Source organism: Apodemus sylvaticus, chromosome 22 (assembly GCF_947179515.1).
Source record: "Apodemus sylvaticus chromosome 22, mApoSyl1.1, whole genome shotgun sequence".
NCBI lineage: Eukaryota > Metazoa > Chordata > Mammalia > Rodentia > Muridae > Apodemus > Apodemus sylvaticus.
Window position 1 is genome coordinate 47,335,601 of NC_067493.1, and position 27,091 is coordinate 47,362,691.

At 43.6% G+C, this 27,091-nt stretch overlaps 1 protein-coding gene across 7 annotated transcripts in view; it reads right to left on the bottom strand.

Moving 5' to 3' along the window:
* Window positions 1-27,091, bottom strand: part of Atxn2 (ataxin 2) — a 96,895-nt gene that overhangs the window by 16,848 nt on the left and 52,956 nt on the right. For 6 of the 7 annotated variants that reach the window (XM_052168153.1, XM_052168152.1, XM_052168149.1 and 3 more), the window contains exons 6-15: window positions 21,418-21,542; window positions 16,019-16,110; window positions 15,225-15,422; window positions 13,585-13,763; window positions 11,553-11,762; window positions 8,878-9,060; window positions 7,393-7,590; window positions 6,908-7,015; window positions 6,585-6,655; window positions 1,255-1,565 (exon numbers count right to left, since the gene is read on the bottom strand). In XM_052168153.1, coding sequence (XP_052024113.1) covers window positions 1,255-1,565; window positions 6,585-6,655; window positions 6,908-7,015; window positions 7,393-7,590; window positions 8,878-9,060; window positions 11,553-11,762; window positions 13,585-13,763; window positions 15,225-15,422; window positions 16,019-16,110; window positions 21,418-21,542 — 1,675 coding nt within the window. The remainder of the gene's footprint in view (window positions 1-1,254; window positions 1,566-6,584; window positions 6,656-6,907; window positions 7,016-7,392; window positions 7,591-8,877; window positions 9,061-11,552; window positions 11,763-13,584; window positions 13,764-15,224; window positions 15,423-16,018; window positions 16,111-21,417; window positions 21,543-27,091) is intronic. The other variant, XM_052168154.1, reaches the window with a different exon arrangement.

Genomic DNA, 27,091 nt, shown 5'->3' on the forward strand with positions numbered 1-27,091 from the left:
AAGCCGCGGCTTTCTCCACTCTGCCACACTCAGCCTTCGGAGGATGGCTGACATAGATCCGAGTAATTCCTCCGTGTTAGTCTCCTTCACTGAGACACACACTTCTGCTGCTTAATGTGACAAAGAAACTAATCATAAGAACAAATTAAAACCAATGAAACTCTCAAAAAGCAATCTCTCAAAAGCAATCAAGGTGTATTTCAACTGCAAATGCAGTAGCCCCATAGAAAGCACCCTGAACAGGGCGCCTAACTAATAGGGTGAAGCCACAGGACTGGGCCTCATCTATCTATGGAGAACTACAGTTTCAGCATCTGACCTCTTCCAGCCTCTGAAGGCACACCAAGTACGTGCTGTACAGACAGACATGCAGACAAAACACCGATGCCTGATATGAGTTCATAGTATTTCTAATTTTTTTTTTTTGATTTTTCGTTTTTTTCAAGACAAGGTTTATATGTGTAGCCTTGGCTGTCCTGGAACTCACTCTGTAGACAAGGCTGGCCTTGAACCCAGAAATCCGCCTACCTCTGCCTCCCCGAGTGCTGGGATTACAGGCGTGCGCCACAACCGCCCGGCTCCAATTTTTTTTTTTTTTTAAGACTAGGCTTTGTAATGAATCCAGGCTAGCCTCAAACTTAGGATCAACAGTCTCAGTTGCCCAAGTACTGTGTTAACAAGGCCCTTCCACCACCTGTAGCATATGCAGCAATATTAAATGTGTCAAGATGCTTTAATCTTGGGAAAGACCATTGCTCTAGTAAAATTTTTCTGCAAACCAAGAATAACCAGTCATTCAACAACCTATCATTCTGAAAGTTCAAGTACAATTAGGGTGTTATTTTGTTATCCAGAACACAAAAAGGGAGTGGTGTTTAGGTCTGAGGCTAACCCACTAGTCTATTTACGTGCCTTAATATGCCAGCTGCACAGAAGTAAGATTTATAAAGATGTGCGTATCAACTAAACATTTCCTCAACTGGGGCAGCAAACAGTCCTTGCAGGCAGCAGGGTTAGGCAGAACCAGAGTCCCAAGACAGGGCTTTCCAATGTAAGCAGTGTCTCTACGGAAGCAGCTTTTCTTACCTACCACAGCTGCATGTGAAACAGAATGGGAAGAATGCTGAGAATCCAATGACTAGATTCGCCTAAGAGTTCTGAAAGCAGCTCTATGTACCAGTTACTTTGTGAAACAGAGAACCCCTTAAAGCAGGTTACTTGGAGAGAGGATGTGCTAAGGCCCAGGTTACTCACTCCGTTGTGTCCTTCTTCTCCTCTCTGTCATCCTTCTCTTGTTTGCAGGCTGGACTGGAAGTCTGCACCCCTTGGGAGGTGACCTCCGGCCCCCTCTTGTGCTCTGCATTACTGAGCACGGAAGGGGAGATGCTGGGGCTGTTGGTCTTGCTGCTGCCACTGGTGCAGTTGCTGCTGCTGCTGCTGTTGTCAATGAAACCATCCTTAGCACTTGCTTCCGTTTTATCTTTGACCAAATCTCGTGACTTTTCTCCTTCTCTATTTTTGCTTAGGAGTTGATCCATAGATTCAGATGTAGAACTTGGCTGTAACTGAATATAAGGAACGATTTCTCATAAGTATAAGCAAAGTAGTATGTGATAGCAATGAAAATGCTTTTGAATGGGTTTTCTGTTTGTATTTTCAGAATATGGCCTTTTTGGTTGATTTGTCTGTTTGTTGCGACGGGGTATCTGTGTGTGACCATAGTTATACTGGAATTTTCTACGTAGACCAGGCTGGCCCTGATCCCTGTGATCTGCCTCTCTCTGCCTCCTGAGAGCGGGAAGGAACTCACAGCTGCCATGCCTGGCTCTTTCAGGCACAGTAACAGAAGGACATATACAACGTTAGGAACCGAGACCAAGGGCTGCTACCAATGGCTGAGCATGGTGGCGCGGCGCACTCAGGAAGCAGAGGCAGGGCTATGAGCTGTAGGCCACCTTGGTTTTTACATAGTAAGCTCCAGGAGAGCAGGGCTGTGGAAAGAGACTCCATCTCAACCTCCTGCCCCTGCCTTCCCCAAGGTACAATACAAAAGACTTAACTTTTAGACCAATGGTGGCTCATGCCTGCAATTTCACAACTGGAGAAGCAGAGGCAGGAGGAACCAGCACTGTGTGGCTGACAGTGAACAAGATGTACTAGTTCCGATCCCCTAGCTCCCATACAAGGCAGAAAGAAAAAGCAGCCTCCGTGAACTAACAGCTCCTGAGGAGACTAACATCTAATCTAAACAAAAACTAATTTTAAAATCCCGACAGCATGAGAAAGGGAAGGGGAGAGACCAGCAGCTGGAACATGCTCAGAGTGTCCATTTATATAGATGTGCTTATGAAAGTGAGGACAACATACAAGGACCATGTGACAATTTAAACACAAGGGCTGCACCGATGGCTCAGTAGATCTTGCAGAGGACACAGGGTTTGTTCCCAGCACTTGCATGGTCACAATGTCTAAAATCTCACTTCCGAGGGATCTGGTGTCCTCCGTGGGCTCTGAGTACCTAGCATAAATGCAGTGCACTTACATGTATTCAGGCAAAGCACCAGACACATAAAATAAAAATGACTCTTCATAAAAATGCGAAAAGCTGAAGAGACTGCCCACACCTAAAGGTGTATGCTCAGGACCAAAACGCTGCAGAGGTGAGAAAGAGCCGACTCACACACACACACACACACACACACACACACACACACACACAAACACACCATATGAAAACACACTAAGAATAAAATTTAAAAAAAGCATTTTTATTCTTTTTTTGTTAAAGATTTGTTAAAAATTTAAAAAAGCATTTCTATTCTTTTTTTGTTAAAGATTTGTTAAAAATTTAAAAAAGCATTTCTATTCTTTTTTTGTTAAAGATTTATTTATTATATGTTAGTACACCGTAGCCTGTCTTCAGACACCCCAGAAGAGGGCATCAGATCTCATTACGAACGGTTGTGGGTCACCATGTGGTTGTTGGGATTTGAATTCAGGACCTTTGGAAGAGCAGTCAGAGTTTTTAACCACTGAGCTGCCATCTCTCCAGCCTCTCCATTTCTAGTCTTATAATGGCAAAATTACCTACAGAACCAAATGTGTTATTTGCTTAATCTGCACAATGGCACAAATTTTATGTAGGTACTTTTATGGACATCTTATAAAGGGCAAACCCATGGAGAAACCAAAGTACAACTAAAATTCTGTAGAGAAGGGGTATGTGTGCTCGGTGGCACCAGACTCAACTAGTCCACAGTAAATGCACAGAGCCCAAGCCTTTTTGTAACTCAAAGAAAAACAACTGTCAAGACCCAGTCAGCACACTTTGGCAATGTGAATGATGTTTGCCCCAGTATCAAGCTTGGATCACGGACACTAGCAAGTTCAGGGCCCACAGTTATATTCTGCCATCTGCAACCGAAATGGGCTTTACCATTCCCTACTTTGCTTGGTACACTAGGCAATACTCAGTGAACACACAGTGCTTCAAACAAAACCTTTATCTGCATAATCTTAGGCACTAAGCATTAAGAGAGCAGGTGTAGAAATCCTCCGTATCACATCTCCAGCACTCAGCTGTACTGCAGACAGGAGACTGCTCTCAAGAGAAAGAAGGGCAGTTCCAAACCACACCTCCATGTCACAGGGTAGCTGAATACCTCAGTACCCCAGATAGCCTAAGCCTGCCACCATTTCCTAGCCATGTGACCCTGGGCAGACGATTTAACCTCACGGCCTCAGTTTCCTGATGCACACACTGCAGGCATCAGAGCATCACTGGATGGGAAGGGCTGGAACAGAAGCAGGGGAAGTGTCTGCAACCCATGAGCATTAGGTGTCAACTACTGACTTGAGTTTACACTTAGAGCAGTTAGAATTCTAACTGCGATGCCTGCTTTGCTTCCTAACAATTACTCATTAGCCAGGAACCCCCAAAATAAAGAAAAGGTATGATCAACCCCTTAGAGACCGACTCATTGCTACATAAACTTCAATTTAAAAAAATTGCTTAATTGTTAAATTAAACAAAAATTAAAATACAGTTAAATTAAAAAAAAAAAAAAAAAGAGGCCGGGTGGTGGTGGTGGTGGCACACACCTGTAATCCCAGCACTTGGGAGGTAGAGGCAGGCAGATTTCTGAGCTCAAGGCCAGCCTGGTCTACAGAGTGAGTTCCATGACAGCCAGGGCTATACAGAAAAACACTATCTCAAAAAGACATTAAACAAACAAATAAATAAACAAATTTAATAAGATTTCAAATAATTTAATAAGTAAGAATGCTGCACCTGAACATCTCATAAAAGGAATGACAAAACTAAACCTAAACCAAGGCTAGAAAAAATAATAAAGATCAGGACAAGGAAAAGAACTCATCACTAAGGGAGCATCAAAGAGAGCTGCAAACCAGCATCAGTGGTTGGAATAAATAAACAAACAAACAAACAAATAAAATTCATAAACAAACAAACAAACAATAAAGAGTAGGCTGGAGAAGGAAGGCTCAGCGGTTAAGAGTGCTGACTATGCTTCCAGAGGTCTTGAATTCAAATCCCAGCAACCACATGTTGGCTCACAACCATCTGTAATGAGATCTGATGCCCTCTTCTGTTGTGTCTGAAGACAGCTACAGTGTACTCACATACATTAAAAATAAATAAATAGCCAGGCAGTGGTGGCGCACTGTGATCCAAGCACTTGGGAGGCAGAGGCAGATTTCTGAGTTCAAGGCCAGCCTTATCTACAGAGTGAGTTCCAGGACAGCCAGGTCTATACATAGAAAGCCTGTCTCAAAACAAACAAACAAACAAGCAAACAAACAAGTAAATAAATATTTTAAAAAACAGTATAGAATTCAAAGGATAAAAAGTTATTGTTCTAAAATGTAATGGGGGGGGGGGGGGCAGGCAGGGGAAGAGAAAGTTCAGTGGTTAAAGAGGACTGGCGACTCTTCCAGAGGACCTAGGATCGATTCCCAGCATCCACATGGCTGCTCACAAATGCTTATAACAACAGTTCTGGGGATTTGACATCCTCACACACACACACATACATACATACATACATACATACATACATACATACATACACACACACACACACACATACATACATACATACATACATGGAAAACATCAATGCACATAAAATAAAAAAAAAAGAAACCTGCCGGGCGGTGGTGGCGCACGCCTGTAATCCCTGCACTCTGGGAGGCAGAGGCAGGCGGATTTCTGAGTTCGAGGCCAGCCTAGTCTACAGAGTGAGTTCCAGGACAGCCAGGGCTACACAGAGAAACCCGGTCTCGAAAAAACCAAATCCAAAAAAAAAAAAAAAAGCCATTTTAAAAAATTAAAATAAATTTTCGTGGTATCTAAGCTAAAGCTATTTGTAAAATTTTGTATGAAAAATGACAAAGTAAGCACGGAGGGCTCCAGACGCCAGTCTGAGGGTGTGAGGTGAAAGTACAGGAGCACTCCCACCAAGGGGATTCAGCCTGGGTTCAATCCTCAGCACCAAAAAGCATGAATGAACAACTGAGTGAATTTACTCACAAACTGGAAGGTGAGCTAACTTAGGACACATTACATCTTCTACTGCACACACTACAAGCACTAACATGGTCAGTCCTTAACCTTAGACCTACTGAGCAGTGAGCTCTAGTATGTAAGTTTCCAGAGTAAGATCATATCCTTTGCTACCTACAGTCTTGTCACACACGCACAACAAAAAACAAAAACCTCAAGATACTGTACTTAGAACAGACAAAGACATCTTTCAGAGTAACTGTCAAGGGACTGGAGAGATGGCTCAGTCATTACCAGTATTACTGCTCTTCTGGAGAATCTAAACTCAATGTCTAATGCTCATATCGGCAGCTCACTGTAGCCTTAACCTCACCACAAAGGATGACAACCTCTTTTGGCCTCAGAGGGCACTTGAACTACTATGTACACACCTACTCACAGACAGACAGACAGACAGACAAGATCTCTCTCTCTCTCTCACACACACACACACACCCTGTTGGCTGGAGAGAGTCATTAGCAGTTAAGAGCACTGGCTGCAGGCCGGGCGGTGGTGGTGCACGCCTGTAATCCCAGCACTTGGGAGGCAGAGGCAGGCGGATTTCTGAGTTCGAGGCCAGCCTGGGGTCTACAGAGTGAGTTCCAGGACAGCCAGGGCTACAGAGAGAAACCCTGTCTCGAAAAACCCAAATCCAAAAAAAAAAAAAAAGAAAAAAAGAAAAAAAAAAAAAGAGACTGGCTGCTCTTCCAGAGGCCCTGAGTTCAGTTCCCAGAAATCCAGGTCCCTCTTCTTGTCTCAAAGGACACCACACAGACCCAGGCCCACATACATAATGCAAACACCCATAGGTATGAAAAACAACTGAGAAAATTTAGCTTGCTGCACAATGACTTAAAAACCAGAGAGTAAATGAGTGAGTGATTGGTGAATGGAGTGAGGGGGGTGGGAAGGTGTGTGTGTGTGTATTTTAATAGCATACTTTTGTGAACTAGTCAAAAAAAAATCACTATGTTTGGTACTTCTTTTTTAATTCTAACCAGTCCATAGAGAACTTACCCTAAAATCATTCTTAAACTTCTTTAAATCATCAATCTGTTTTCTGTGGTCAGAAACAACTGGTGACATACCTGTAAAACCAAAACCTGTTAGATTCCAATATACTTCTAACTTGAAACTTAAAAATTTTTAAGTATGAAATGTTAGAGATGAGAACAGAGGCTAGGTATGTGTGTGCACACCTATAGCATCCTTAATCCCAGCACTGAGGGTGAGAGGAAGAGATAAGAAATGAGAACAGATCTATCACCTAAAGACTAGCAAATTCAAGTATCCCTCTAGCTCAACACTTTCTATAATTGTGTCTAAAAACAAACTCTAACCTTTGTTTTCAGCTTTTGAAAAGCTAGGTGATGTTTCACTTGCTTTAATATTTTCTTTATTCCCTGCAGGAGAGTTCTGCCTCTGATCTTGAAGCCTGGAATCTTTTGCTAGAAAACAAGTTTTAAAAAAGCAAAAAACTGGTATTAGACAGAAGTTAGGACAATGGTGTGAATAAACGTCAAACATTTCTAACTTTCTGGCTTAGGGAAGAACTGGTTTTAAACAGAGTTTATCCCTGTTACTACATCAAAATTCAGTAAGCATGCTCATACAACAGGTGTGTCACACTAGGACAGCATGCTCAAACAACAGACAACAGGTTGTCACACTAGGACAGGCCAGAGCCTCTGATGCCAGACAGTAGTTAATATACATGGAATAGTTCTACCATAGACAGAATTTTGCATCTACAAAAGCATCACTGTATTTAGACACAGCTCTTGGCCATACATGGGTTACAACAGGAAAGATGTTGGTTGCATACCCTCAATAGATGGGGTCAGGGCTCTGTTGGACGCAGGGCTGGCAGGAGTTGGAGATGCGGCGGGAACAGGCATGGAAACGGCGTCAGCAGGGATGATGCCAGCTTGGGGAGAAGCCAGCACAGGCCCGCTGGGAGAGTTTCCAGTGCTGTTCTGCCTAGGAGACCTGGGTCTGTGAGTTTTGGGAGATAACCTTGGAACTAGAAGCAAAAAGATACTCATTACATTCTCAGAAATATCTTCTGGCAGAAATCACCAATATCTAAGTATCACAGTGGTTTCCTTCCTAATTAAATGAGTTAACTTTCAAGTATTTTGGGTAAAAGTCAACAGGCTCATTCAGTGACAAACCAAATCATACTTAAATTAAAAAAAATAAAATAAAAAGACACCACCATCCAAAGTGTAACATTTTGTTTATGGTGAGAGATCTCTGCCATGCTTCTCACCTCTCCTTTCATCAATATATGAAAGAAAATTGGTGGTGGTTTGCTGCCAAGCCTGTGTGCCTTTTTTTGCATAGATCCACTGCCAGTGCTGAAGGATACCAGACCACACTTAGCCTCAAGGGGTATGTAGCACAGAATGAACGCCTTCCACATAACTGCTTAATGCTTCCTAGCCCATTAAAAACCTATTTGTAGACTTCAGACTAAAGAGGTTAATGAAAACGGTTCAATCTGCATCACTTTAGTGACTTTTCTTTTTGAAGTCACAAACATTATAGAAGGAATCTCTTCACGACCTTTTCATGGAAACACCAACCCTGTGACACGATTCTCACTGTATCCCTCAACTGTCTCTGTTCTTGTATTTATAATAAAGTTGCTTATTTATAATAAGGCTGAAACACCTCAAGATTCTTTTCTTGTTAATCTTCAGTTAAAAAGGCCAAAAAAACTAGCACAAAATTTACAGGGCAATTACAACTGCACACCATAGAAGGGTAATAAGCACACTATATGACATTATAGCAGACAGTCAATAGAAATAAGTTTTTTGTCTGTTTGTTTTTTAAGCTTAAAGACCTCTTTCTAGTAAGACCAAAGAGCAGGCACAAGCTCTGGCCCTGCACTCCCAGGAGAAGGACTGCAGACTGACAGGACCACTCAGCAGCCAGCAGTCTAGTCTAATTCTAATTCTGCTCCAAGCAGGACCTTGACTGCAGCTGCTGACGGTCAGGTACTCATAATAAAAGCTGAACTTCTCCTGGTGTAGACCACTCTTTGAGGAGCACCAGGCGAGGATCTGTTTACTCCACACACTGATGCCGTGGAAACATGCTGCAGTAAGAAACCTAAACAGGTTTTCAAAATGTATACCGGGACAGAGTTCCAGAACAATGGGACAGTTCCTTAACTAGTGTATTGAGTACCTGTGATAACTGGCAACACCTGCTTATGCCACCACATTTAATTTGTATCTCAGATCTTCAGCTCGGCCCTATTATACATGTACAGTCAGCTCTGTCACAGTGTCATACCTACCCCCACTGACCACTGAGGACCACGTTCCCCCTGCAGGACTGGTCCTTGCCACTGGAGGAGCAACAGTTTCACTTGGGGGATTGTGGGATACAAATTCTAGGCCACTAGACATGGAGCCTCTCCCAGTGGAGACTCTGTGATTCCGAGGGTGCCGCTGTGCCTTTGGAGACATCCTTGGAGGGCCTGAGGAAGACAGGGGGAATGTCACATCAGTCCTGCAGCGCCTGCCCTACTGTTCCCTTTTTAGCTAGACAGAGACATATACTCTTACTTCCTTAACAGATTTTCATTGGTTAAAATATGAACCACACCGTACTGATTTCTGGCCAAAGTAAGAATTATTTTGTGGGATGTCAATTATGTAAGTATCTTTTATTTCTCCCTTTTACAGTTTGTTTTTACTTTTAATTATATTGTGTGTATGTGTCTGTGTGTGGGTGTGCACAAGTTCCTCTGGAGAAGCAGAAAGCTCTCTAGCTGACCCATCTTTCCAGCCTTATTTCCTTTTATTTTTAAAGCAAGGAAGAAATAGACTTCGTGGTGAGAAATCAAGCAACATGGCATAACAGTGTTTAACTACATTTTGCATTTAAAAATAAGTTATAATAAAGTTTTAGTAGGAATCACAGCTTCATGATGGGTTATTATCAGTTTACCTTTCTAACAGATTTTATTACTTCCAAAATGAGAGAGACAAAAAATGTTTTTTTTTGTTTTTGTTTTTACAGTAATAGGAGTCAAACTTGGAACCCCATACTTGCTAGGCTAGCATTCCATCTCTGAGCTGCATCCTTCAGGGCTCCAGGGGGAAAAGCATTTTAAGCAGAAACCTCAGCTCTCCTCTCCATCTTTTGCCACAATCATCAGTTTTACAAATCATGGCTCCTGGCAGCCCTCACATGTGAGTGACACATAAGAGCAGGAAGCTGCACTGTGTGAGTTGTGACACTCGCTGTAGCTGACTCTGCCATCCACCAGAGACGGCTGTGAATACAGCCCGTAGCAAAACAAGCCAGATTAAAACACTACCCCTCTCAGAGGCCATGATGACGCTCCTAACACGTGCTCTCTACTGGGTCCTCAGTGGGAAAATAGTCAGACATGCGCTCTGACAAAATGCTAATTCACGTTAGGATTTTCCTTTCTTTTTTTAATTTTTAAAATGTTTTAATTACTATTCTAAATGTGTGGTATGGGGTGGGTTGTATATGCCATGGCAAGTGTGTACAGGGGAGAGAGACATCAACTGTGTGGAGCCAGTTCTCTTTTTTCACCTTTACCTGAGTTAGAGAGAGAGAGCAGACCCAGGTCATCAGGCTTGCATGTCAAGGGCTTTCACCCACAGAGCCACCTCAATAGCCTACTGTCGGGCTCACCTAGAGGGAACCGTGCCCTCAGACTGCAGAGCACGCTTTCTGGGCAGTCTAAAGCAGCCCTTCCGTCTGACAATCAATGCTTACGGCTCACTTGTGCCCAGTGCTGTCTGAAACACTCTCTGGGGAATAAGCACTGTTACCCCAATGCTCCACAACAGCTCCATGCTGCAGCTAGGAGCCAACCACGAGAGACATGCATTAAAAGTCAGTGAAATCTGCCTTTGCAACATTGCACTCTGCTGCTGTGAAGTTCCCTTCTGCGTGGGCAAAAATTTAACAGTAGCCAATACAGTTTATTCTCAAACAGCTTCCTTAGAAAACTTTATTGGTCTTGATCAGTTATATTCATTATGACTTTACCAAGACAAGGTGATTAGAATATAAACACAAATACTCTGAACAAAGGACATTGTTATTTAGAACTTATAAACTTCATTAAATCAAAATGCTACCTTTTTCAGGCAGGCTGTCGGGTAGCTGGGACAGGGACTCACCATATAGTCCTGGCAGGCTTAGAACTCATCATGTGAGCCAAACTGAACTCAACTTTCGGCATTCCTCCTGCCTGTGTCCCAGGCACTGGGATTACAAACATGTGCCACCAATCAAAGTATATGACATGCAACAATGGTGAATTCAGCTTCAAATACAATTTGACAAGTGCCAAAAAAGACAAAAAAGCCTCAAATCTATACCTATTTTTTTAATTGATAAAACTTAAACAAAGGTTTCCCTACAGATTAAAGCAGACTTTCATTATAGTGATATTGTAAAACTAATTTAAAATAATTATTCAATAAAATTAGCAATTCCTCAGGCACTCTAAAAACTACTGTCACCTGAGGGCAGATGTACAAGGCTACTACAAGGGATGTCATGGATCACAAAGGACCCCAAAATAGTACTCCTGCCTTTGGCCAACAGGAAGGTTCACTGGCACCACGGGCAGGGAGCTGAATGCAGCAGCCCCTATCCCCCACCCACCTCCTGGAGCACAAAAAGCACAATTCTTAACTGCTACTGTCCTGGGGCCGTGACGTTCCTGGGCTGCACAGGAGCACTATTGCCAGACAGGTCAGGCCCATCTGTACATCCTGGACAGTGCAGACCTTTATACACAGCACTTATCAGATTTTACACTAGTGAACAACAGGTTACTAGAAATAGTTTTAATAAACTAAAGTTAAAACACAAAAATTATAGGTTATTAAATAATGAAGAGGACACTATTTTGTAGTCATAATCTCACAAAGGAGCTAAACAAGGACAAACAGAAACATGAACAATCTGGTGCTGTACCTTCTGAAGACATGCGTTTAGGCACAGTAGCGACAGGAGCTGGAGAACCATGAGCAGAGGGGTGAGACGGGGGTCTGGAGGGCCTCGAGGGGGGCCTGGAGGGCGGCCGTGTAGGGGTGGCTGCCCGAGGTGGAAGAGAGTTGGGACCTGACTGGTAGCGAGAAGGTGGGCGAGAGGAAGGAGATGGGCAGGGCGATGGCCAGGGAACACCTGACAGAACAAATGATATGAAGGAAAGTATAAAAACTAAAGAAAAAAATGAGGGAAAAAGTAAACAGAAAAAAAGTAAAATGACAAAAATGATTTCTTGTACATTTAACCCTTTGAGGACAGTCATTTGATTTGTGATAAGTTTTAGTACAACTCAACTGACACAAATTCACATTTTACTTTAACCTCCTTAAAATTAAGTCTGTTGAAATGAATCCACGTTCCCAAAGGGTTAATTAGGATCTACACATACTACTGAAGAAGACAGTTAAGACTCTGCCTAGTATGCCTACTTCTTGAGCTGCTGTCAACAACCATCACTTTTGAAGAGAATGTTGCACATACAGATAATCCCCTCAATAAACACTGTGAGCCCTGCTCGGGAAGGATCCCCTTCACTGGTCTCAGCTCTGAACAATAAACAGAAACAGCAGCCACTATCGCCACTGTCAAAAGCTCCTTTCCTACTCTCTGACTGTGATTCCTCAGGTCTACATCTGAACTGAAACATCAGTTTCAAAGGTTATCAGCCACAGTCTGTTCAAGTAGAAATGAAACCTTACATCTATTGTTTTGTAGGATGTTGGAAGAATAACACGCTATGCTTGAAAGAATCTCAACCCGACACAGTAGGATGGGCCCCGCCTCCTATCTACAGTCCGGGACACCAACCTCTAAGCCTCAGGGCACAAGCCTGGCATCAGGACAGCCCCTGGCACCAGGCTCCTGGTGCTTAGTCAACAGTCCAGGGTTGCTCTCCAGTGGTCTAGGGAGCTTCAAACACTGGAGTATCATACATTTCTCAGCTCCCTTCATGTTTTTAACTTGAAAATTCTGTTCATAAGCAACTGGAAATCTTCACTCAGTGAGCAAAGAAATTTCACCATCATTACTAAGTAGGGAAACTACTCAAGAGTATTTCCTTGGAGAGGGAATTGCAGAGAAAAGACTCAGCTAAATGAACCCTAGTGCTCTGCTGTTATACAGCTGACCTTCTTCCCGCTCCCTTCTTTGACATGAGGTCTCACACGGCCCAGGCTGACCAGGCTGACCCAAACTGCCTATGGAGCCTGACTGACCATCCTCTGCTCGCTCAGGGTGAGGCACCTATCTCACCAGGCTCGCACAGCTCTAACCTTCAACCCTGACATCAGCTGTCCACTGTTTTTCCCATCAGTTACCTTATTTCCAAATGATTCACTTCTGCTGTCCCATCTTCCAGATGCCTATACTCACCTATACCTATAATCTGTATTCGACTGAATGGGGACACTACACAAAGTACCTTCCTACTTAAAGATCCAAGCTGCTACACTCTAACACCTCCCTCAGAAATCAAAGGCTGTCTGTGCTGTATTTGTAAGCACAATTCTCTGATGACTTTCATCACATGACTTCCTCGTTTCTGATATTACAAATTACCCTAAGTTCTTCCTTCAAGTAAGCAGAACAGAATCCATCCCAGTTAATGAAAACAAATCTGCACTGACTCAGTGTCTTTCTCATGAACTATGCCCACAGCGTTATTACCCAGGTTTTGTTTTGTTCTGAGTTTCCAATCTATTTGTCTGTGGAGTGTCTTGGGCCAAATGAGTATGAGAGGATGAAACAGCTCAGGACATGCTGTCACCCCAACACGCCAAGGACGGATACAGTGTTATACTGTCTGGTAGCCACAAAACCAACTACGTTATGGGTAATAAAAACTACTCCAAAAAATTCACAAATGGCATGCACATTCCTATCAGGTATATAAACTCTTAAATGTTTAGATAGTTCTGTATCTGATCAAAAACATTAACAAATAAGGTCAAATACTTGCCTCCATTAACTACTCTTTGGTCTGCGCCAGCATTCGGGTTGAAATCTGCAGAGTGAGAAGCAGCTCTCGATGGCACAGAGCCTGGTCCAGGCTGGCCCATCCGTGGTGAGCTCTGTCTCCCACTTCCCCAGGATATGACTTCTCTGTTTCTTTGTCCAGGAGGAATATATTTATTTTCCCTGGAAATGAGAGATCCTCTAAATCACTTATCCTAACAAGTACTGGGCTAACAGAGCACGCTGAAAGGCACTAAGTAGCAGACTATTCTCACATAAGCCCAGTCTCGCCACGCTGCCCCCACGGCCCCAGGCCTCCATCACCAGCACTTTCACAAGGTATGCTCACCTCCATAGCAACCCTCTGGGGTTACCAGGGAGACCATAAGACACACATGGGAACCCTGGAGGGAGAATCAACTTCACCTGAAACGCAGCAGGTTTTCTACTGTTTGGAGTAAATGACAGACCCACAGCCCTGCAAATGCATGCAACCAGTGCAGCATTGTTTCTCCTCTCTTTCTTTCTTAAAGATTGATTGATTTGTTTGTTTGTTTATCTATTTATTTATCTATTTATCTATCTATTTATTTATTTAAAGTGCACTGTAGCTGTCTTCAGACACCCCAGAAGAGGGCGTCAGATCTCATTACAGATGGTTGTGAGCCACTGTGTGGTTGCTGGGATTTGAACTCAGGTCCTTCAGAAGAGCAGTCAGTGCTCTTACCCGCTGAGCCTTCTCTCCAGCCCATTATTTCTCCTTTTAAAGTTACTCAGATTGCCTTTAGCTCGTGTGTTTGCAGTGCAAGCGTCGTGGACAGCTGAATTTTCAAGTAAGGTTCACCTCTCCCTAGTTTTTGCAGCCTTCGCACGGTGAGTCTGCCTGGAAGCTTGCCACGTTCTGCTATAATGCTGCGTCACACTGGCAGGCTCTGACTCAGTGTCTTTGTTCCTCACTGTTCCCTACAGGCTACTCTTCAAGCGTGGTACACACATGCTTGTGCCACCGGCCACCACAGGATCAACAACATTGACCCTGAGTTCCTAGCCTTTGCTGGAAGAGGCCAGACTCTCCTACAGACCACACTCTGTGGAGATGAGAGAGGTACCCAGACTCCTGGTGGCAGACAGGCTTCATTACCATACCCAAAACATTCCTCCTGCTGAGGTTCTGCAGATCTTCCCATCCCGATACTCTGATGCTCTCAACAGACCTTTCACTGTACAAGCCTCAGTGCACTGCCACTAGGTCACTGGGTCCCACTCTCTGACCTTGTTTTAAGGAGCAACTCAGGGTCTGGGCTGGGTCCTCGCATGGGGCCAACACTTGACTCCAGAAAGGTAATCCCAAAACATACTATTAAAATGACTATTATAGTCTTTTCTCTCACAGAAATTTGGGTATGTGTGTGTGTGGGGGGGGGGGGGGGGGCTGTGTCCGAGGCTAGCACTGAACTCTCTGCCTCTCAAGTGCCTGGACTAAAGGCGTGCACTACCACTGCCCGGCTCTCCAACAGAATCTTAACCCAAATTAATGAGCACTTTTTCCTTAGCTTCAGGAAAGAAAAAACAGCCAGACTACACCCTCTCACACAGCTTTGATTCATATGTCCGAGACAGTGCATTGTGGCTCGGTTGGAATACCTAGTGTTGGTGCCGTGGCCATCCCGGTCACTGCAGTTTCTCTGGACTGCTGTGTATTTTTCTTCCTCACTCCGGTCATCGTTCTCAAGGGCCACACGAGCTTTGTACTGAGCACTGGATTCAATTTCTTCTGCTAACTGGTTTGCCCTTGCCTCCCGTTTCAGAAATTCTTCTGAGTTGTCCCTTTCTAAGGGAACCCTAAACACAAGAAGACATAAGTGTTCATTTCAACCCTCAGCTATTAACAGATTCTACAGAATGGGGTCAAGGACATTGGAAAAGTTAGGGGTTTGCGATCATAAATCAAAGTATATTTTCTTGTGGTTGTTGTTATAAAGAACATTTACTATTTCAAGAACTGGCCACTCTAGCCCTTATCCCTGTCAATTTAACATTTTTACAATTTAAAAACAAAGACAAAATATATTTTGAGCAGAAAACAAAGGATAGGTAAGGAAACATTTATTCCATGTTATGGTTTGTTTTTTTTTTTCTGAGACAGAGTTTCTCTGTGTAGCCCTGGCTGTCCTGGAACACATTTTGTAGACCAGGCTGGCCTTGAACTCAGAAACCCACCTGCCTCTGCCTCCCAAGTGCTGGGATTAAAGTCAGTGTGCCACCACTGCCCCACTAGTTTTAATGTGAGTCTGTCAGTCTGAATAGTTAAGAGAAACAACGTGATATTGTTGTTAATTTAAAACTAAAAGAAATATTTAGTTAACCATATAATTTAAGCTGATGCAAATCAAAGACAAATGCACTAAAATAAATAAAAGGGAGCTCTGTGAACTTACGTATATGAAGATAAACTGCTATCGTATGTGGACACCACACCGTAATTCTCTTCATTATATCGGAACATATCATTGGGGTCCCATCCATTAGACTGAAAGGAAAGAGAAGGTCAGCTTTTCAGTTCGGCTGCAATCACTGTCTACAGTAACATCTAGTGAACTGTATGAGTTGGCTCTAATTCTCACCCCTTCCCTGCAAAAGGGCCAAAGTTTACTTTAGAAAACATTAAATATAAGCTAGATACAGCTCATACCTGTTATACCAGCACTTAGGAAACTGAGACAGGAGGATGTTTTGAGTTCAAGGGCCAGCCTGGGCTATAGTTTTTTAAAAAAGAAAAAGACAGAAAAAGAAAAAGAAAAAGAAAAAGAAAAAGAAAAAGAAAAAGAAAAAGAAAAAGAAAAAGAAAAAGGGAAAGGGAAAGGGAAAGGGAAAGGGAAAGGGAAAGGGAAAAGGAAAAGGAAAAGGAAAAGGAAAAGTTCTATATCAAACAAAAAACAAAAACAACTCTTTAGGAAAAGCTTTTCTCTTACACATATCATCCCTTTAATCAGTGTGGGATTACAGGAGTCGTCAGAGATCCAGAGCCTCTGGGTCAGAGGTCTCTCCTTTACCTGTCCTACCAGCCTTCCTCACAAGCAGAGTCAAAACTTTCTACAGCTGGGCAGTGATAGCGCACACTTTTAATCCCAGCACTTGGGAAGCAGAGGCGGGCGGATTTCTGAGTTTGAGGCCAGCCTGGTCTACAGAGTGAGTTCCAGGACAGCCAAGGCTACACAGAGAAACCCTATCTCAAAAAAAACACAAAAACAAAAACAAAAACAAAACAACAAAAACACCTTTTTCTACTAGATTTCCATGCCAAAACAAAACCCTTGTCCTTCCCTACCCTTTCCCTCCTGGGCAGGTGAGGAAGGGCGGCACAAAGCCGCGGGAAGGATAATGGCATATCACCATGCTACGCTTTAAAGCTGCTGTGAAGAGCTATGGGCCCCACTGTCCTAACTTTCAACTTCAGTACTGTTCCCCTCCATTGGTGAAGGAATCAACTACCACTCTCAAAACATGGGCTGTGTTTGTCAACCTGAAGAAATGAGGAAGATACAGCCAGACTCTTCGGTGCCAATCAACCCTGTGAAGGTCTAGGTGACTGTTACCTTTCTAGTCTGCCATTTTGTGCTGTTACTAATGTTGTAAGGAAACTTTCCCGCGCTCTAGTTGACTGCAGATTCTGTTAACTTCCCTGCTTTGGTGTTCTTGGAAACCAATCACAACAGAAGTCAGTGGAACTGCTTTGTATAGTTAGCCACAATAGGCCTGGACCGAAACCAACCACCAGCAGCACTTTCTGCACCTGTGGATAAGCTTTTCTGGATTTTGCTTTTATAGGCTTCCCCTTGGCTGGATGCCAACAGAAGAGAAATGCCTGCAGCAATAAGGAGCTTTGCAGAATGAAGACTGCTTCCATTTTGAGTAGGGGTTAAGTAAAGTCCAAGTCCCCACAACCTCCGTGGGGACTGACATGCTGCTTGCCAGAAAGATACGGCCTGACTGGCAAGTGAAGACGGGGATGGTAGGCAAGGCCAGCCCTGTCACTGATGAACACCCTACACCTCAGCCAATGGAAGCAGGTTATCTGTCTCTAAGGATGCCCTATCCCTGAATCCTGACTGGAACACCATGGCACACATGTTTGTAGATTTCTTTTCTTTTCTTTTTTATTTTTTTATTTTTTTTTGGATTTTTGGTTTTTTTTTGTTTCGAGACAGGGTTTCTCTGTGTAGCCCTGGCTGTCCTGACTCTCACTCTGTAGACCAGGCTGGCCTCAAACTCAGAAATCCACCTGCTTCTGCCTCCCAGAGTGCTAGGATTACAGGCGTGCGCCACCATCACCTGGCCATGTTTGTAGATTTCAAGCTTGAAAGCCCTACAGGGTCTGACTCACTGTCAGAGCTAGCTCCTGAGTCTGCTCTGCAGCCCTCATTCATCAGTCCTGGGGTGTGCGCTCAAGAAACTCTGTCGGACTGCGATCAGTGTTCATGTGGGGTGTCAGGCGACTCCAGGAGCCCAGCAAAGCTCACACCCAACTCTCCATTTCAAGCCCGACAGGTTGATGGCTCCATAGTCAAGAAAACATATTACTTTTCTAGAGGACATGGCGGAGGAAGAGTGGCAGCTCCTACAAGTTGTCGTTGGACTCCACATGCAAGCCACGATACATACGCACTCTCACACTTAATACATACATACATACATACATACATACATACATACATACATACATACACGTGGGCGCGCGCGCGTGTGTGTGTGTGTGTGTGTGTGTATTTTAAATTGGAAGACTAAAACTTCAATAATTTGAGTGACACAGCACACTCAACAGAAGTTTGTGTGTGTGTGTGTGTGTGTGTGTGTGTGTGTGTATTTTAAATTGGAAGACTAAAACTTCAATAATTTGAGTGACACAGCACACTCAACAGGAAAATATCCACCAAAACTAATGATTTTAAGTCACAGGGCCTAGAAATAACCACTATTAGGAGTTTCATGGGCTTAAGCCAATGGTTCCAAGATTAAAAGTTGTTACTACAGAGCTCAGAACTGTGCCACAGGCCTTTAACACCAGTACTCACGAGGTAGAGACAGGCAGATCTGAGTTCAAATAGCCAGGTTTACAGAGCAAGTTCCAGGACAGGCAAGTCTACAGAGAAAACCTGTTTCAAAACAAGCACACCAACAAAAACCAACAACAACATGTGTTCTTAGAACTCTTGAAAAAGGGTGTGCACCAACTGCACGGCAGATCTCAACCCCCTGCACCTGAGGACACCTCTGTCTTCATTTTCTGGTGCACATAAACTCATTTTTCTCTCAGTCTCTCTCTGTCTCTCTGTCTCTCTGCCTCTCTCTCTCTTTCTCCCCACACATACACACACACCCCACCCACACATACATAGACACAATGTGTTTTTAAAATTTAAATACATATTCTACATCTTGCTTTGTCTGTTAATAAATATGAGGTATCTTTCCTATTTGCATACTGGTTTTTGGCGGGTACATAAATTTCTATTAAGTATCGGCATTATGCTTTTCTGATGGGAACCTACTAATAGAAATAATGTTGCAAAAAACATCACAACATATAATTATTTTACATGTACTATAGATTAGGTATAAGGTATTAGGACTAAGGTATATTCTTTTCGATTTTATTTATTTTTACTTTTTATATATATTGTTGTTTTGATTACATGTATGTTTATGTAAAGGTGCTGGATTCCCTGGAATAACAGTTATGAATAGTTGTGAGCTGCCATGTGGGTGCTGGGAGTTGAATCCAGGTCCTCTGGAAGAGAAGCCAGTGCTCTTAACCACTGAGCCATCTCTCGAGCTCTTTTCTACTTTAATTTTATATATTTCCCTTTAAAAAAAAAAAAAAAAAGACAGGGTCTCAAGCCAGGAGGTGGTGACCAACACCTTTAATCCCAACATTTGGGAGGTAGAGACAGGCAGATGTGAGTTTGAGGCCACTGTGGTCTACAGAGCGAGTTCCAGGACAGCCAAGACTACAAGAGAGAAACCCTGTCTCAAAAAACAAAAAATAGGGTGCTGGAGAAATGGGTCAGTGGTAAGAGTACAGGCTGCTCTTCCAGAGATGCTGAGTTGAACTCCCAGCAACCACATGGTGGCTCACAACCATCTGTAATGGGATCTGATGCTCTCTTCAGGTGTGTCTAAAGACAGCTAGTCACATACATAAAATAAGTCTTAAAAAAAAAAGACAGGGTCTCACAGGGTGGCCCAGGAAGGACTAGTCCTTCCTGTGCAGATCAGGTTGCCCTTGAACTCAATCCAACTGCCTAGCCAAAGTACGACTAATAGAACAAACCACACTTACATTTTAAATTTTAATTAAACTGCCAGAGTATCCCCCTCAAACCATTAATGAAATCATCTCCCTAACTAATAAAGTAAAAATTGTACCTGTTTCCCACCACAATGGTTCAGTGATAGATACATGAAAACCATTATATTAAGTTTAGGTGATTCTTTAAATTCTGAAGATTAACACTGACAACTTCCCAGGGCAGCTATGTTCTTTGAGGTGGTGGAGCTCTTAGCGAAGAAGATACTGTTTCCTACATTGCTATGTATGTCTTAGATAATAAACTTGGTTCTCTGTTCACAACTGAAAGTTTTTGCTCATTCAACCTTATTTATGGCACTCTATAACATTGAATCTCTATGTTAAAGGGGACTGGGGAGATGGCTCAATGGTAAGCACTGGCTGTTTTCTAAAGGACCCAGGTACAATTTCCAGCCCAAATGGAAATTCCCAGTTGTCTTTAACTGCAGTTCTAGGGGATCTGACACACTCTTCAGGCCCCTGAAGGTACCAGGTATAGGTGCGCAGGCATACATACAATATACGTATAGAATTTTTAAGAAAATATAATAAGCTTTATGCTCTATCAAAATTTACTACAATTTGATTTGTAGATGGGATGCCAAGAGAAAACAAAAAATAATACATAAATGGGCATTTTAGAGGCAAGTTTCAATAGAGAATGATGCTAAGTTTAAGTTAAAGAAATTTAGTCAATGCTTTAATTTTTTTTATTTATTTTTGTTGTTGTTGTTTCGAGAAAGGGTTTCTCTGTGTAGACCTGGCTGTACTGGAACTCACTCTGTAGACCAGGCTGGCCTGCCTCTGCCTCCCAAGTGGTGGGATTAAAGGTGTGCGCCACCGCCGCCCAGCTCAATGCTTTAATTTTAATATAACGTAAGTATTTACCTTTTATGATTTTATGATTGCTATTTTTTTGTCCACAATCTGGCTGTGTAGCCGTAGCTAGCCTCAAACTTGCTATGTGAACCTGTCTGTCTCTGCCTCCTGGTATTAAAGACAGGTAACACAATAGATATCTAGCTGACTTGAAGTTTTTTGTTGTTGCTGTTTTGGTGTTTTGTTTTGAGTCAGGGTCTTATATAGCTCAGGCTAGCCTCAAACTTTCTCTTTAGTGGAGGCTAATCTCGAACGCTAGTCCTCCTTCTACTGCTGACTGCTGATATCACAGTAGTCACGCCCAACCTGAAACTGACCTCATTCCTTAGGAAGTCAACATACAATTAAACACTACCTGCTTTAGGCTGCCTATTTTGCTGGTATTCAAAACAAAACAGGATGCCATCTTGTAACTGTCAGTTTTCAGAAGTAAAGTTATCATCACCAAGAAGTAATCTATGAGTGCCTAGACGTGCAGTCTGGGAGGAGAGTGCTTTCCTTCTTACTCTTTACCAGCTGCTGCTCGACAGGAGCTCGCTGTGCCAGAGACATGCTCACAGTGCGCGCTGGGTATGCAGCGCACACTGAGCAGCCGCAGAGGGCACTCACCACATCATTCTCCAGAGCCTCCAGCTCCTCGCTGGCCGTGAGCTCCCCTGCATCCCAGGGCTCCAGGTCCTTCTCCTTGTGCTCGCCATTCACTTTAGCGCTGAGAGCAGAGTCAGTAAAAGCATCTGTGAAGAACAATATGCAGGCCACACTAAGTATCTATAGCCAAATACATTAGTTGTCTTGTTTGTGTGTTGAGGCAGTGTCTTACCATGCCTGTCAGCCCTAGATGGCCTGAAACATAATATGTAGCCCAGGCTAGCCTTGAACTTGTAGCTCTCCTTCCTTGATGTACTTTCCCAGTGCTGGGATTGCTAGCAAGTGCTGACCATGTGTGACTAGGCAGAATGGTTTTAACTTTCTTTTGTTTTGTTTGTTTGTTTGTTTTGTTTTGTTTTTTCGAGACAAGTTTTCTCTATGTAGCCCTGGCTGTACTGGAACTCACTCTGTAGACCAGGCTGGCCTCAAACTCAAAAATCCACCTGCCTCTGCCTCCCAAGTGCTGGGATTAAAGGCATGTGCCACCACCGCCCAGCTGGTTTTAACTTTCTAAGCTTAGGTCTCTGTGCAGGGGTCAGTATCTAAACTTATCTCCTGACATTACGTTTATTAAGTAAGATCATTCTGAAGTGATCTGTCCCTTTCCAAAACATTTCCTCAATACCACCTTTAAAAGTTCAGATTCAAGTGGGGCAGTGGTGCTTCACACATTTAGTCCCAGTACTCAGGAGGCAGAGGCATGCAGATCTCTGAGTTCAAGGCCAGCCTGGTCTATAGAGCAAGTTCTAGGATAGCTAAGGCTACATATAAAATCCCTGTCTCAGAAAACCAAAGAAGAAGCTGCTCAGATTCTGCAGTGCTGCTGTCTCCGGCAGCCTCGTGGGTACTTCTAGTAGCCTAGACTCACTAACAGCACCTAATCCCACTCCTTGTATTATCTCTTGAGGAAGGTGTCTAGCTTATGAAAATGTTTGGCACTTCCAAGCTCAGCTGACCTTACTGCTCTACAGCTGGGAGTTAAATAGCTAAACAGCATCAGGAATGCTCGTGGTCACACATCCAGCACAGTAATGTTTCTGACTTGCTCCACAAGGTCCCAAACTCTTGTGCCTTGACCCTTACTACAAGTTACGGCAAAGAGCAGAATAATAAAATACCATTAAGATGCAGAATTATTCTACAAACGTGACTAATCAGGGGTTTGATCTGACACTGCTATGTATTAGAATCCCCAAGGATCAAAGTATTGCCAAAGTAAGACGTGTGTGGAAGGTTTTAAGCAGAGCATTGCATGGCTAGCCAGCCCTAACCACCTCTTCCCAAATGAGGGGCAAACAGACATGGATGCGCACCATGTATACGAGCTCTCTGCCTCCCCAGCAGATGTCTCCTGCTACTACCAACTGTAAGGACAGAGAGTGCACACAGCACAGGGAGCCCTCAGAGAAACAGTAGAATGGACTCAGAATAAAGCTTTGTGCAGAGGACAAGATGCTGCTCAGCTCCCAGCACCCCACCAACTGGAAGCTATAAACAGCCCTAAATAGCTAGCCTCATTACTTCCTGCTAGCTTGACTCAAACCCTATCCTACATCATCTGATATCTCTATCTACTATTGGTAAAAATTAATTTATGGAGCTGGAGAGATGGTTCAGTTCTCAGCACCTATACTGGGAGACTCATGACCACCTGTAACTCTAATTCTAGATCTGACCCTAACCCTCTTCTGGCCTCTGCAAGCACCTGCACTCAAATGAAGAGACATCTCAGTAAACTTTTTTTCTTTTAATTTATTTATTTCGTGTACATGAATATACTATGGCTATCTTCAGACCCACCAGAAGGGGGCATCAGATCTCATTACAGATGGTTGTGAACCACCATGTGGTTGCAGGGAATTGAACTCAGGACCTCTGAAGAGCAGTCAGTGCTCTTAACCACTGAGCAATCTCTCTAGCCCATAAATCAATTTTTAAAAGATTTTCTCAGGGGGCTGGGATCTGATGCCCTCTTCTGATGTGTCTGGAGACAGCTACAGTGTACTCATATACATGAAATAAATAAATTAAAAAAAAAAAAAAAAGGAGCCGGGTGGTGGTGGCGCACGCCTGTAATCCCAGCACTCTGGGAGGCAGAGGCAGGCAGATTTCTGAGTTCGAGGCCAGCCTGATCTACAGAGTGAGTTCCAGGACAGCCAGGGCTATACAGAAAAACCCTGTCTCCAAAAAAAAAAAAAAAAAAAAAAAAGGAAAGTGATGTCTAAGTGAAAAAAAATTAATTTACTCATTATACTTTCAGAAAGAGGAGAGATTCCAACAATAATAGCAAGTAAATATGCTAGGATCCTGAGATTTCTTTAACTAACAGAAACTAAAAACACCAAAGTAGATTACAGGGCACTTAGAAACAATCATAGTCATCTCTATGCAAAAGCTGCAATGCAACACTGTTCAAAAACAAAATCCTGTTAATACATTAACCACCAGTTTTTCAAAAGCAAGCATTTAAGCGAATAAAACATCTACATAAATACAAACTCAGCATAAAAAAACTAATATTCTCATTCAGGAAGTTCCAACTCACAGCTGGGAGCTGAGCCCCCACACTGGGAGGCTTAGGTAGGAGGCTCATTACTGGACAATACACACAGTAAGACCCCACCTTCAAAAGAAAGGGGGGCAGTCAGAGACAGACAGAAAAAGGAACAAAGAAAAGGAAGAACACATAATGAAAGTTAAAAGAAGAGAAGGCTGTCTCACAGCCACACAAATTATATTCCTTTTTTGGAAACCATACTTTGTCACATAAATAGTCTGATATGGCAGCCTACAACTCTGAGACTATCTAACTTCTGACTTAGGGACTATAGATGTCTACCACAGCTGGCCTATGCATCTTTTTTTGTTATGGGGAGGTGTATAAAATTTTCAGCAGGTATGCAGATGAACCAAAAGTTCCTCTCAGATATTGTGGATTGGCCTGGTGCTGTTTGTATTTTGATGTTAATTCAGCTTTCCCAAGAAGGGCTACCTGGAAGGAGGAGTGATTCACATACTCAGGACTTCATGTGACCCTTCAAATGAATAAAGAAACCAATCACTGGGTGAGTAGGTGAGACTTCTGGGTCAGAGGGAAGAAGAGAAGACACAGGAGAGAGAGAGAGAGAGAGAGAGAGAGAGAGAGAGAGAGAGAGAGAGAGAGAGAGAGAGAGAGAGAGAGAGAGAGAGAGAGAGACTGGCTTTTGGACAGGGACAGTGGGAGGACAAGATATAGCTACAAGTGGACCCCATTTAGATAGCAAATCTACCAGGATTTGCCACTGGAGCATTTATACTTAATATGGCTTACAAGATTGGGATTCTAGTTCTTGCGCCCAGCAATTGAAGTATTTGTTGATCCTGAACTAAGCTTGTGTGGTATTTTCCTTCACGCCAATGGGTTCCAGAGAGAAAGGTGGGTTTGCAAGAAGTTCACCACAAAAGGCTGTAGGAATTTGGAAGAGTGAGCTTGTAATGGTAGTGACCCACCAGTGGGAACTTAGCAAATCCGGTGGTGAGATTTCAGAGCTCCAGTTCAGAGTTCACCAAAGATGAAAACAAGGCCCACCGGGGCAGGCTGGAGTATCATGGATTGCATCTTTTAGTATTTTGAGCTACACAAAAAAGTTCCACTGTGGGGTTTGGGAGAACAACCAAACAAAAAATCCCCCACCAAAGCCAACCCACAAACTTTTACCTACTATTTTAGGTTCTGATCCTGAGCAGGACAAAACAACAGCCTAATTCAGGAGATAGCTCAGGAAGAATGAGTAGGCCAGAAGAATCCCCAAAATCAGGTTCCCGTTGCTGTCTACAATGCAGGCTGCATTAAGAGGGCCTTTTTATTCAGCCTCCTTCATTTCCCCTACTACATGCATAAAGAAGGAGAATTCATGCACTGTAACTGAGTGCTTACATAGAACTAGGAGGGTGTTTTGAGGTATTTCTTCTGTCTAGAAATAGGATTTCTCTGTGTAGCCTGTAACTTGATCTGTAGACTAGGATGGCCTTGAACTCAGAGATCTTACTGCCTCTTGTCTCCTACGTGCTGAGGTTAATGGCATGTGCTACTACCATCCAGCTAAGTTTGTTCTTGTGATTAGAGCTCATTCTGTAACAGCCTAGAATGACCTGAAACTCACTGTGTGCCTCAGCATGCTAATGCTCAGGTTATAAGCATGTGCCACCATGCCCGGTTAGTCAGAAACAGCAAAGGGCTGAAGCTGAAGGAAGACCAGCTTGAATAGAATAGAGAGGAATGGGGATGGCTGAGGGCAGAATGCACTCTTCTGTTACACACAAGGCCCTGTTTTCATGCCCCTGCATCACAAGTATACGTAGCACACAGGCAAGTGCAATGGCAACAACCCCTCGTTTCTGTTTCAAAATACAAAGTACACTGGGCACAATGGCACAATGCCTGCTATCCCCAGTGTGTAACCAATAACGACAGGAGGAACAGAAGTTAAAAGTATGCTCAGCAACATAAAAATCTCCAAGCCAGCCTGTGATAAGTAAGATCTTGTACCCCAAACAATCAAATCTTCAAGGGACTAGAGAGATGCCCCCAAGCAGTTAACAGCAGCATGTACTACTCCCAGATAACCCAAACCCAATTCCCAACACCAATGTTGGATGGCTTACAACCATCTGTTCACGCCAGCTGTAGTGGCTCTCACACCTATGGTGTACACAGGCACTTATGAGCATGTGCACATACCACACATACAGGGATGGATGCAGAGACAGGCGAAATCCCTCAGTTTGAGGCCAACCTGGTCTATGAAGCTAATTCCAGAACAGCCAAGGCCACACAAACTGGTGTGGGATGGAAGTGATGGATGGAGTACACAGTGTTAGTATTCTGTCTAAGCTCCACCCCACAATTACCTGGCAACAGCCAGGTATGCCCCACCCCATAGTTGCCTGGCAACAGCCAGGTATGCCCCACCCCATAGTTGCCTGGCAACAGCCAGGTAGACCTGGCCCACTATAAAAGGGGCTACTTGCCCCTCCTCTCTCTCTCTCTCTCTCATCGCTCTGGCCTCTTGGCACTCTCACCTCTCTGCCCCTCTTGGGCTCTCCTCCCCTCCCCCTTCTCTCCACTTCTCCTCTCCTCTTCCCTCCCCACCCCTTCCCCAGCCCCATCCACCCCCACCCCCGCCTCTACTACCCCATTAACTCCCATCCTCTGCCCTGAATAAACTCTATTCTATACCATGTCTGACCATGTCTGTGTGCTTCTGGTCCCTCAGAGGGAAAGGGTGCCTGCGCATGGGCCCACCTAGGCACCCCCTTCCCCCACACCGCCATATACTATTTTCTAAACCCCTCTCTCTTTTTATGAACCCAACATTTGGAGTCGAAACCCAGGAACAGCACACAGGGTGTGTCAGGTCCTCCCCATTCCCAGAAAAAACACCCCATAACCCAGAATCCAAAACTTAGGCAGAAAACTGTCACAGGAAACTAGCTAAAAAGATTTCTATGACTTACCATAAAAAATGCTTGCTATTTCATTTTTCCCAGCATGACCACTAGTTGGGGGGGGTGGGGGGTGGCAACAGGTGAAAATCCTAGTTCCAGAATTTGGAGTGTAAAAGTCTCTTATCTCACTGGAGCCTCCAAATGTTAA